At 47.9% G+C, this 12252-nt stretch overlaps 1 protein-coding gene across 3 annotated transcripts in view; it reads left to right on the top strand.

Annotated features, from left to right (window-relative positions):
* lama5 (laminin, alpha 5) overlaps positions 1-12252 on the top strand; it is an 82766-nt gene that overhangs the window by 65985 nt on the left and 4529 nt on the right. For 2 of the 3 annotated variants that reach the window (XM_039604087.1, XM_031749990.2), the window contains exons 48-71: positions 43-194; positions 278-388; positions 778-889; positions 975-1148; positions 1604-1800; positions 1890-2009; positions 2841-2995; positions 3067-3196; positions 3279-3381; positions 3463-3576; positions 3688-3870; positions 4846-4988; positions 6084-6263; positions 6410-6549; positions 6662-6806; positions 7019-7152; positions 7427-7586; positions 8757-8891; positions 9048-9187; positions 10843-10975; positions 11086-11229; positions 11376-11506; positions 11591-11764; positions 11895-12030. In XM_039604087.1, the coding sequence (XP_039460021.1) occupies positions 43-194; positions 278-388; positions 778-889; positions 975-1148; positions 1604-1800; positions 1890-2009; positions 2841-2995; positions 3067-3196; positions 3279-3381; positions 3463-3576; positions 3688-3870; positions 4846-4988; positions 6084-6263; positions 6410-6549; positions 6662-6806; positions 7019-7152; positions 7427-7586; positions 8757-8891; positions 9048-9187; positions 10843-10975; positions 11086-11229; positions 11376-11506; positions 11591-11764; positions 11895-12030 (3446 nt within the window). Of the gene's footprint in view, positions 1-42; positions 195-277; positions 389-777; positions 890-974; positions 1149-1603; positions 1801-1889; positions 2010-2840; positions 2996-3066; positions 3197-3278; positions 3382-3462; positions 3577-3687; positions 3871-4845; positions 4989-6083; positions 6264-6409; positions 6550-6661; positions 6807-7018; positions 7153-7426; positions 7587-8756; positions 8892-9047; positions 9188-10842; positions 10976-11085; positions 11230-11375; positions 11507-11590; positions 11765-11894; positions 12031-12252 lie in introns of those variants that run through there. The other variant, XR_005609527.1, reaches the window with a different exon arrangement.

Raw genomic sequence — 12252 nt, forward strand, 5'->3', positions numbered from 1 at the left:
TTTGTAATCAGGTGAAGCTGAGCACGTGTGTTTTTCTCTCAGTCTGCGACAGCTGCGTTGTCGTGCTGCTGGAGGATCTGGAGAGGCTCGACGACGACTTCCTGTCGGCGTCAGCTCGGCTGAGGAGCCTGAACGCCAGCTCTGTGGCCCGGGCTCAGCTGCAGAGCCTCGACAAGTCCATGGAGGACGCCGCTGTGAGTTCACACACAAGCACACCTGAGGCCGTGAGCGCCGCGCTGCAGGTGCACTAATCGAACTCACTTTGCCATGATTCCAGCGGGCCATCGAGAACTACAACAACACACTGCAAGACAGCCTGAGTCGCACCAACATGCTGGAGGCAGAAATCAGCACCATCAGTGAGGACATCGACGAGCTGCAGAACAAAGTGAGGAGCTCACACACACACACACACACACACGATTGTTCCGATGGTCCTGATCCACAGTTTGGGAGCGCCTCCTGTAAAGGCCCGCTCTCCTCTGAGCTTTAATCCTGAGCCCGGGGCGGTGAGGAGGGCGGGGTCTGCTGTGTGTCCGGTGGTGCATTCACGGGTGATCGAAAAAACCTGACTTCATGATGCAGACCTGTCACCAGGCTGTATGCTAACGCTAACATCGCAGACTCACAGCGACGATTCCTTGAAACTCGTTCGGTTTTCGTTTGTTCAAACTGTCTGTCGACGTTTTACAGGCAGCAGGAAGAAGAACACGCAAGTTTGTGTCAAACGTGCGACTTAAACACACATTAAAATCTGAGAGCTGTCTTTTTTTCCAGACGTCAGCGATGACCAGCCGGGTCAGCGAGCTGCACAGTGGCACAAACAGAACGTACCGGCGGGCCGAGGATGTGTTGTCCCTCCTCAGGAACGTGAGCGCCAATATAAACGGTACGGCACGAGAACCGAGTTTAAAATCTGAAGCGCTGACAGGAGGCAGAGCGATGCTTGGACCGATGTGCTTGTGTGTCCGCAGACCTCCTGCTGAGGTCAAACCGTTCCTCCCTGAACGAGACGGCGGCAGAGGAGGACGGCGAGGAGAGGGAGAGGAAGATGAGGGAGGTGCAGGCCATGCTGAGGGAGATGAGGCACAGGAGCTGCGTGGGTCAGAAGAAGATGGCCGACAAAGAGAAGGCAGAGGCTGAGAAACGTAAGTTTATTCATGTTAATGAGCCGTGATGAGCACACTCAGTCGAACGAGAGAGAGTAAATAAACAAGAGAATTAAACAAGAGAATTAATACAGAACCAGGAGATTAACACAGGAAGAGACCGAACTGACCCAAACTCTGCATGAAGCAGAACTCGCAGAACAGGATGAAACACTCGACAGTGTCAGGAGGAACCAGACGCGCTCTGAGAAGAGATGAACATCAGATCAGGATCACAGACGACGAGTTAAGCTTCCAGCAGCTCGTCAGACCCGTGAACCAGCTCACACCTGTCCCAGAACGAGAGATGAAATATCTGCTGTACCATCAGGATGTTTGATGGTTTTATTAAATGTCTCTGACTCGCTGCTGATGTCACTTCAGCGTTTGAAGGCTAATGAGCAGGTTTGTGTTTGAGCTGACAGGACGCCCGTCTGTGTCTCGTGTTCTCGTAGTGTTGGATCGGATCAGCAGGCAGCTGGTCGACCGTCTGGAGGAAAACGACAACCTAACTCGATCCATCAGTGACCGCCTGTCCCGCCTCCACGCTGACACGATGGACCTCCGAGACGCCCTGAACGAGGCCGTGAACAACACGGCGAGAGCTGCCGAGATCAACAACGCCAACGAGAAGAGCCTGGACGACCACAACGTAAGAGCAGGAGAGGGAGCACCGTGGAGAACATGGAGGAGAACACCAAGTGACGACTAACCCTGTCTGTCTGTCCGTCTGTCTGTCAGAGGAGGGTGGCGGACCTGCTGGTGAAGTTGACCGAGGTGAGAAAACAGCTGAACGTGTCTGCGGATCACCTTCATCAAGTCAACAACGACGTGTGGTCCATGGTGCAGAACTCCAAAGAGGTTTGAATGTCACACATTAAACCTGTCTGTGTGTGCATGCGTCACAGATGTACAGGGTCCACTTCATCTTCAGCACAGCTGTGATTCAAAGTGTGTTCTCAGTCTGCCAGAATCTACGTCCATGCTAACAGTGCTAACACCTGCTAACAGTGCTAACAGTGCCAACGCCTGCTAACAGTGCTAACAGTGCCAACGCCTGCTAACAGTGCTAACACCTGCTAACAGTGCTAACAGTGCCAACGCCTGCTAACAGTGCTAACAGTGCTAACACCTGCTAACAGTGCTAACAGTGCCAACACCTGCTAACAGTGCTAACAGTGCCAACGCCTGCTAACAGTGCTAACAGTGCTAACACCTGCTAACAGTGCTAACACCTGCTAACAGTGCCAACGCCTGCTAACAGTGCTAACAGTGCCAACGCCTGCTAACAGTGCTAACAGTGCCAACGCCTGCTAACAGTGCTAACACCTGCTAACAGTGCTAACACCTGCTAACAGTGCTAACAGTGCCAACGCCTGCTAACAGTGCTAACAGTGCTAACACCTGCTAACAGTGCTAACAGTGCCAACGCCTGCTAACAGTGCTAACAGTGCCAACGCCTGCTAACAGTGCTAACAGTGCTAACACCTGCTAACAGTGCCAACGCCTGCTAACGGTGAACCATGGCTGGTTACAGCTCACAGATCCGAGGCTGTAGCTTGGACTGTTTCGTGGTTCTGGTGGGCTCAGAATCAGAGTTCTTGTTGAAGATCAAAAACAAAGACTTTCTTCATCAGGTCTTTACCTCCCCTTAATCAGGCCACACCCCCTTCAGCTCTTTCTCTCCCTCAGGAGTACGAGCACCTGGCGGCTCAGCTGGATGGCGCCCGGATGCTGCTGGCCCAAAAGGTTCAGAATTTGTCTCAGACTAACTCTAAAATCCCGCTGGTGGAAAAGGCGGAGAAGCACGCTGAGCTGCTCGGCGCTCTGGCCATGAACCTGTCCAGGTAGGTGTACAACGTTTAGTTCTTGTGCTTCATGAAACCAAACATGACGAGCTGTGTGCATCTGTCTGCAGTTTGATCGCAGAAACAAAGAAGGACGGATTCATAGACGTAACGCAGTCATACAACAAGATCGTCGTCAGCATCGAGGAGGCCGAGGAGGCCGCCAAGATGGCCGGCGAGGCTGCCAACAGCACTTTAGAGGTAAAACCCCCCAAAATCACAAGTTTGTCCTTTGAGGTGACTTTAAAAACGGGAACTGAAAGTGTGTTGGTTTTGTTTTTAGAGCGTGAAGGGCCAGAACCTTGGTCAGAAGGCGGAGTCTCTGAAGAACCACAGCATGGATCTGAAGGATGAAGTGGAGAAGCTGAATGATGACCTGAACACCAGTAAGCCCAGTTTGGATTGCAGAGATTCATAAAGGAACCCTTTCATCTTCAGTCTGCATCACCTTCGTTTTTCTGCTGCAGCTCTGAGGCCGCGCCTCAAAGACGCTCAGCGCCGGCTCCAGGACGCCAAAACCAAACAGTTTCAACTGACCGAGGACCTGAAGGCGCTCCGGAGCAACCTCAATGCCACCAAAAGTACGACCGTTTAAAACACGTTGCGCTTACAGGATTTGGGTATTTAAGGTTTCCCACGCGACTCCTCACCGCTCACCGCTTCCTGTCGTCTTCTTCTTCTGTGCCGCTCAGACATCAGTGCAGAGATCAACGAAGCCAAGCAAATGGCTGCTCAGGCAAACAGGACGGCCACCGACATCAACGACACGCTGCGTCCCATCAAAGAGCAGCTGGATGAATGGCAGCGCACTTACGGAGACGCCAACGCCACAAGCGAGGACATCAACAGCGCCCTGATGGACGCCAACAACACCGGTGAGTGATAAACGCTCGCTGCTGTGCGCTGTGGGGATGGTCGATGTGATTTCAGACCCGAGCACAGGCAGACGCAGAAACTGACGTCAAAGTGAGATTAAATCCTGATGAATCCAAATCAAACGATCCGAAATCCGACTGATCACAGAGATTCCAAACAGCTGGAGCGAGCCAGAGACAGTAAATACAAGAGGCAAAAGGAAGTAGATCCAAATACAAAACACAAGTCTTTCAAAATAAAACAGGAAGCAACCAAACACAGAGATAATGTTTAATAATAATACTAATAATAATAATAATGGATTGGATTTCATATAGCGCTTTTCAAGGCACCCAAAGCACTTTACAATGCCACATATGAAACATATATGAAACATATGAAAAGCTAAGAAAAATACGAGACTGAACCAACAAAGACCCGACGTACTCAAACAATCAAACGAAGGATTAACATTAAATGAAATAATAAGACGGATAAATTTCAAACGTCTGAACTGTCCAGAGCACGACTCTCTCTTATCTTTCTCACCTGAATGTCTTTGAATTTCAGGACCTTAGGGACAAATGAGCAGTTTGAAAGCAATGATGAATTATTTAATTTGATTTTATTTATATAACACCAAATTACAGGAACAGTTTAAAGGTGCCACCTGCCACAACTGTTTGGGGGTTATTTATGAGCTACACCAAAATAAAAGCATGTCAAACTGAAAACTGTGACTAATGACAGACATCTAATATTTAGGAACCAGAAATGAAACTCGTGTCTACTCATTCATCAGGTCGCTGAGCCCTCCAAAGGTTAGGCTTGGGTTCTGTTTGACTTTTAAATTGAGTGTCAGACATTAATTTTGTTTGTCTTTGAAAGGTGTTCCAACCAGGTAAAAAGGCCTGGATGTTACCTGAACATTCACTGTAGGGGGCGCTGGTGAACATGAGCTGTAAATGTCTGTCTGTCTGTCTGTCTGTCTGCAGTGCACAGGCTGGATGAAGCTATTCCTGAACTCTTGAAGAGGCTGGGCGACCTGGAGAATTACTCTGTTCAGATGCCAAACATCTCCGAGAACATCAACCGCATCCGACAGCTCATAGAGCAGGCGCGCAACGCTGCCAACAAGGTACACCCACAGACTGTATAAAAAGATGGACAGAACCAAAAGTGTGGCCATATTTGGATGCTATTGCTAGCTAGCTTGGTTATCACAGATAACTGCTCATAGTGCTGAGTTGGGCGCTGTGTTAGTGCAGTGACCTCACAGCAGCCGTGTTATTGGTCACATGATGCCATTAAACATGCTCCGAAAGACTCCAACAGCACAGACACGGTCCAGAGGTCCAGTTCAGCCTAGCAGACAGCTAGCAGCTACAGCCACCTGTGTCAGCACCCACCTATCAGTCAAGAGGCCACGCCCCTAATAATGCAAACTTTAAGCAGGTGTTATGAAGGAGGAAATTATCTATATAGGCCAAACAGTTTGTGTATGAGGCTGTAAACATGTTTATTTCTAATGTAAAGTTTTAACATGGGACTGACTCACTGCTGCCTCTGCTGGACGTCAGAGGAACTGCAAGTTTTGATTTGATTTTTCAGTCCTGGAGGTCAGTGCTGGGTGTTTTCATCAGAGGTTCTTATCACAATCAGATTACTTTATTAATCCCTAAGGAAATGATGTCATTCTAATAGTCTTTTATCGTCATTGTACATGTACAGCTAAATTGTGGTTCCTAATAAAATATAAATGGTAGACAACAGAGAAATATACACAAAATCATAGACAGACACATTGGAGAACAAAATAGTTGCAAAGTGATCAGAGGCAGTGGAAAGGAGCGAGTCTGAGTGTGAGTGGGCTGAGGGTTACTCAGACCATGGCTCAGATTGGTGAGGTCGGTGTGTAGGGGTGGGGTGTGGGGGTGGGGCCAGTGTTTGTTAACAGTCGGTTTGGCTGTGGGGGAAGAAGCTGTCAGTGAGTCTGGAGGTGTGGGAGATTGAGGAGCGGGAGAAGGCCAGCAGCAGGACACGGAGGAAATGCAGCCGCTGCTCAACCTTCGTTACCACGGCGATGGTGTTGTGGGTCCAGGTGAGATCAGCGGAGATGTGGGTGCCCAGAAACCTGAAGGTGGAGAAGGATTCCATTTATACTGAGAGGGGAGCGGACCTGTCTGAGCCTCCTGACGTCCATTACGAGTTCTTTTCCTCTTTCCCCATCCAGGTGAGCGTGTCCATGAAGTTTAATGGGAAATCAGGCGTCCAGGTGCGTACTCCGTCTAACCTGGCTGACCTGGCTGCTTACACCTCCATGAAGCTCCACATCAAGCTGCCGGACGCAGCACGGACACGGCGACAGGATGCTTCCAACAGTCAGTTTGTCTTCTACCTCGGCAACAAGAACGTAAGTGCGAGACAGATTGGACTTCATGTCGCTTGTCAAGTCTCTCAGTCCTCGTCGGAGTGTGTCTTTATTAACTGTGATAAATTTAGGACTCAGGTGAACATTGGAGGTGTCGTGTATTTTAAATCTGTGTTTGGTGTTTGCAGCCGAGTCAGGAGTTCCTGGGCATGGCGTTGGTGGGGAAACAGCTGCACTGGTACTTTAACGTTGGAGGAAACACTGCAGATGTGATGATGACGAACGACATCCAGTCTAAAGGAAGATTCAGTACCGTCTTGTTGGAGAGGTGAAGCACACGATGTAACACAACACGGTGTCATTCGATTAAACATGAATGTTTATGCTAGCTGTGTGCAGGAGTTGTAGCACTGATCTGCTCCACATGTTGGTGCGCGTAGGATCCTCCAGCATGGTCTGATGTCCGTATCTGTGGACACCACAACCACCAAACACTCCGCGGAGGCTGAAGGAAATCAGGGGCTCCTCAAACTCTCGGCCAATGACACCATCTTCTATGTGGGAGGATATCCGAATACCTTCACGGTACGTACTGGGAGAGCTGTAAACCCACCAGTTACAGAGCGTTTCCCCATGTTACGCTTATTTTAGTCAGTACAATAAAACTGAGCAGGTGGAGCCAGAGTGAGAATAACTGAGAACACCTGTGTTGGTACGCAGGTTGATGTTTACACATTAGTGCCTCGATCACAGGAATGATGAAGAGTTTCCACTTTCTCTGGTGTTTTTGTCTTTAGCCACCTAAAGTGCTCGCACTGCCCAACTTTAAGGGCTGCATTGAGCTGGACTATCTGAACGAGGAGGTGATCAGTCTCTACAACTTTGTGGACGTCTTCAATCTCAACACCACAGTGGACATACCGTGTGGCAGGTCTGTCCGTGCATCTCATTACATTTCAGTATCACTGTGTAAATGTAAACGTTTGTATTCTTTCTGTTGAATTTAAGCTTATAGCTGAACACTGACGCTCACAGATGAGTGGATGAACGTTCATCATTTATTAAATGAAGTTTTCATCATTTTCTTATTTTCTGAGATAATCTGATGTGTTTCAACTCATAACTTTGTCTCTTAAATACGTGTGTGTGTGTGTGTGTGTGTGTGTGTGTGTGTGTGTGTGTGTGTGTGTGTGTTTAACAAACAGGATAAGAGCCACCACTGAGCCCTGGGTCAGTGATGGAGCGTACTTTGATGGGACCGGCTATGCAAAGTTTAATATTTCTCAGTCAGAAAAATATAACGTCGTGAAACAGGACATCAAACTGCTGTCGCAGAACGGGATCCTGCTGATGATGCAGAACGAGGTAACGCTGTTTATACGCTCACAGCATCCAGACCCTCAGAGGCCTGCTGGAGCTCACCTGTCCTTGTAAGCCCCGCCCCTATTATAATGACAGAAGATGCTAGTTTCAGGCACTTCATTATTCACAGCAGTGGATGCTCTTTACACACAATCCCTGACAGTTCATAGCAAAAATGCTGAAGGCCGTAACACAGAATAGAATAGAATAGAATAGAATAGAATAGAATAGAATGGGTTTATTGTCATTGTACCTACAATGATATGACAGTTTTCCTCCTGTAAGAACTAAAGAGAGCAGTACATATACATGTACATATTTACAGTATTTAAATACACCAAATAAACAGATCACATGCACAGAGTTCACAGAGTAATCAGGTGACCTTACTGCACCCACATGACTTATTATCAGACTTTATTGACCATGGTGTCCAGTCACTGCGTGCAGCACACAAAGCTGCCTCATTCCCACACTCGTGTCCTTTATTTGAGACCGTGCCAGGTCAGAACACGGACCGTCAGCGTGCCCTTCGCTGCTGTTTGTAAATAGACACGTTGATTCCAGTCGACTCCAGACATTCCCGATCGTGTTGTTGTTGGATTTAGAACCAACATGTTTGAATAGTAATTTACTCAGAGTGAAATATTCTAATAACCTGACATACTAGATTCACATTTGCAGGTTTTGCACTTCTTCCCTCGTCATCAGCACTTCTGTTATTCTCTGTTTGTCGTGACACTCGTGCAAATACAGAAGAAGCTTTAGTTACTTTTTACACAGGGTAACTGGAAGAATGAACTTTTCTACTCAAGTACTCAGAGCGCTTTATACAACAGGGCCGAGCTGCAAATGTGCAGATGTCCTGTACTTCTACTAAAGTACAGATACTCGTGTATAAAAATACACTGATTCAGCTTCTTTACTCAAGTACAGTAAAGAAGTATTTGTACTTCATTAGCTCTGAACAAGCTTCATGCGCAGCAGCACTTTAACATTCAGGCTCCGATAGCTGCACCATAGCAGCCAACCTTCCCGTTAGTGGAAGGGTTGACCTCCTGGACCGGGGTCATGACCATCAAATGTCCGGCTCTGGTTCTCACTGTACTGATTACACACACATCTCTATATTTTCCTGTGTAACTGGATTTTTCTTCTCTGTCTGCTGTGCAGCACAATCAGTTTGTGTGTGTGGCGGTGCTTCGTGGCCAGGTCAGGGTCTTCTATAATATTAACGGTTCTCTGGTGGACGTCGAGCCCGTGGCTCCGCCTGAACTCTTGCAGATGAGCAACGGCGAGTCCAACAGTGTGAGTCCCTCTGCGTGGTTTTTCATGTTCCTACTTTGAAAGCATGCCGATCACTCTGATTGCTCCTTTTAGCGGTCACTATCGTGTACTCGTTCAAACTTTAGAAGTTTAAGTTTTCTGACTTGTTTGTGATGTGCTCCATTTTTTCCCATATAGCTGGAGCTCTATGTCTTCCGCGATTCATTTATGGTGAGGAAAAACCAAAAAGAAGTCATCAAAACTAACATAAAAGGAATCCCTCAATTTGACAACACCTGTTACCTGGGAGGAGTGCCAGAGGACAAGATGCCTGAGATGTACGTGCACTAAGTTTCTTATTGCTCCATTTCTAAGCTAATGTTAGCGAGTGTTGAACTGTGGAAAAGAGGTGCAGGGGCAGGGCTAAAGGGGGCGTCTGGGGTGGCACAGGCCCTACTGACATCTGTATGTTGCCCCCTATAATTGTTTTCATGCCAATGTGATCATGATTGGAGATTGGAGGGGAGGATGGGCAAATCTAACTCCTCTTTTTAAATATTATGTATGAAATATATAATATTAAAATGTAATAAAGGCTTTTGAATTAAAACAAATGGAAAACAGTAACAGTAACAGTATGGTTCTCAGCCGAAAAGGGTGGAGTGCCCACTCCGGTCGGGATGAGTTCCTGCCCCAAGTGGAGGAGTTCAAGTATCTCGGGTCCTGTTCAAAGTGATGGGAGAAGGGAGCCGGAGATCGACAGACGGATTGGTGCTGCGGTTGCAGTGATGCGGACGCTGCACCGGTCCGTCATGGTGAAGAGGGAGCTGAGTGTAAAAGCGAAGCTCTCAATTTACCGGTCGACCACGCCCCGACCCTCACCTATGGCCACGAGCTGTGGGTAGTGACCCAAAGAACGAGATCGCGGATACAAGCGGCGGAAATGAGCTTCCTCCGAAGGGTGGCTGGCCTCTCCCTTAGAGATAGGGTGAGAAGTTCGCCATCCGGGAGGGGCTCAGAGTAGAGCCGCTGCTCCTCCACATCGAAAGGAGCCAGTTGAGGTGGTTCGGGCATCTGACAAGGATGCCCCTGGGCGCCTCCTGGGTGAGGTGTTCGGGCATGTCCCACCGGGAGGAGGCCCCGGGCAGACCCAGGACGCGCTGGAGAGATTATATCTCTCGGCTGGCCTGGGAACGCTTTGGTGTTCCCCGGATGAGCTGGAGGAGGTGGCTGGGGAGAGGGAGGTCTGGGCTTCTCTGCTTAGGCTGCTGCCCCCGCGACCCGACTTCGGATAAAGCGGATGAGGATGGATGGATGGATGGATGGAAAACAGTAAATTATTAATTTTAATTAAACATGAAAAACGATGTATGAGACCCCTTATTTACTTATTTCACTTACTTACTCTATTGAACATTTACTGTCCCCTTTGACAGTAAACCCAACACGCAGAGCTACCTGCTGCGGCGAGACTTGTTCCAAGGAAGCAGCTGAGAGTAGCTCTAATAATTCATCTCGTTACCTCGCCACTAAGTCTTGTGCTTCGGGACTGCCTCGTATGTTTTAATGCATGTTTATGTCGACAGCCTGTGAACTTCAATCAGTACCTTTGTTTAGTTCATTTTTCAGATTTGCAGAGTCCTGTTATTACTGCCCTTCGTAATGTCTTTGGACCTTTCTTTTGATTTGATTTGAAGTCTTCTGGGTTAACTGGTCTCACTGAGTGCTGTCCAGGCAGCTACAGAGATTTTAAGCAGAAAGATGCTGATAGTTAATCGGTACTCAGTTACTCAGCATCAAACAGCAGATTTAGGTTAGCAGCTAGCTGGTAAAAGTAGTACTTAAATAGTGGACACAAACCTGAGGTGTGTTCTGACGTGATTTAACATGTTGTGAACTTCTGCTTCTAATCGGATTAAAATTCAAAGTTATTATCAGGGATGTGCTCTGGGTCACTAACACTGAGTTTTTCATTGTGTTTGTCTCCGCTCAGGTTAAAGGACAAGTTTCCTAAGACAGGTTCTGTGAAGGCCTGTATCAGGAACTTGAAGGAAAAAGTACAGTACATCAGCCTGAAGAACGTGGAGACCTATGGGGTCAGCTTTGGCTGCCATGACAACCTGCTGGTAGGAGGACACACTGAACCCGTCAGCGTGTAGCAAAAAGGAGTGAATGCAGGTTTTTCATGTCGTGTGTGTGTGTGTGCGTGTGTGCGTGTGTGCGTGTGTGTGTGCAGTTGGCTCGTGAGGGTTATTTCTCAGGTCAGAGCTACCTGAACTTTAATGTGGTGGATGCTTCTAGTATCATGAACAACTTTTACGCTGGCCTTGGCTTCAGAACTGAGAAGACCGATGGACTCATGTTCTTCCACAAAAACCAGGTCAGAAGAAACCCTCAACCACTTCCTGTTGACCGTTGCCTCTCAGCTGTCTGTTTCCCGTGTTCTTCCTCTGTCCTGATCTATTGGATCTATGATGTGCTGACTTCTTCCTTGTTTCAAACTCTTGTGATCTGCTGTGGCCACAGGAGGACGTCTGTCAGGTGGTTTTGCAGGAAGGCCACATCGTGGTGCAAGTCGGCAACAAGGTGATTAGAACGCAGAAGACATACAACGATGACATCAGTCACTATGTCACCATATACAACAGTGTGGAAGGGTAGGATGGCAGCGGTTACATTTTCCTCGCATCCACAGGAAGCAGCATTCCGAGTGTCGTCTGACCTCTCTGCTCGTTTCTCAGGACACATCTGTACGTGGACGACATGCAGCCTCCGGTCAACAAAGACAACGCAACAATGAAAACTGACTTGTCCACGAAAACTGACTTGTCCACGAAGGGAAACACCTTCCTGGGAGGAATGCCCGAAGACCTGAACAACCTGACAGGATGCATTAGCAATGTTTTCATCAAGAAGTTAGTTAAACATGACTTTAATGATCCGCCTTCATAGATTTACTCATCAGCCTGTGTAAAATGACTGAAACGATTAAAGCTTCTGTGTGAGTTGAGCTTGGATTGTAATGTGTGTGTTTGCCATCTGCAGGAAAATGGACGCAACGCATGTGGTTTTGAACCTGCTGAAAGCCACCGACAATGTAGATGTTTCTATGAAGTGTCCTGCTGCTAAACAGCCTCAGCAGATCATTGCTGCTCAACCAAAACACAGCAACAAGCGAAAGGTACACACACAGCAACAAGTGAAAGGTCCACACACAGCAACAAGTGAAAGGTCCACACACAGCAACAAGTGAAAGGTCCACACACAGCAACAAGTGAAAGGTCCACACACAGCAACAAGTGAAAGGTCCACACACAGCAACAAGTGAAAGGTCCACACACAGCAACAAGCGCAAGGTCCACACACAGCAACAAGCGCAAGGTCCACACACAGCAACAAGTGA

This window comes from Oreochromis aureus, linkage group 20 (assembly GCF_013358895.1).
Source record: "Oreochromis aureus strain Israel breed Guangdong linkage group 20, ZZ_aureus, whole genome shotgun sequence".
Classification (NCBI taxonomy): Eukaryota; Metazoa; Chordata; class Actinopteri; order Cichliformes; family Cichlidae; genus Oreochromis; species Oreochromis aureus.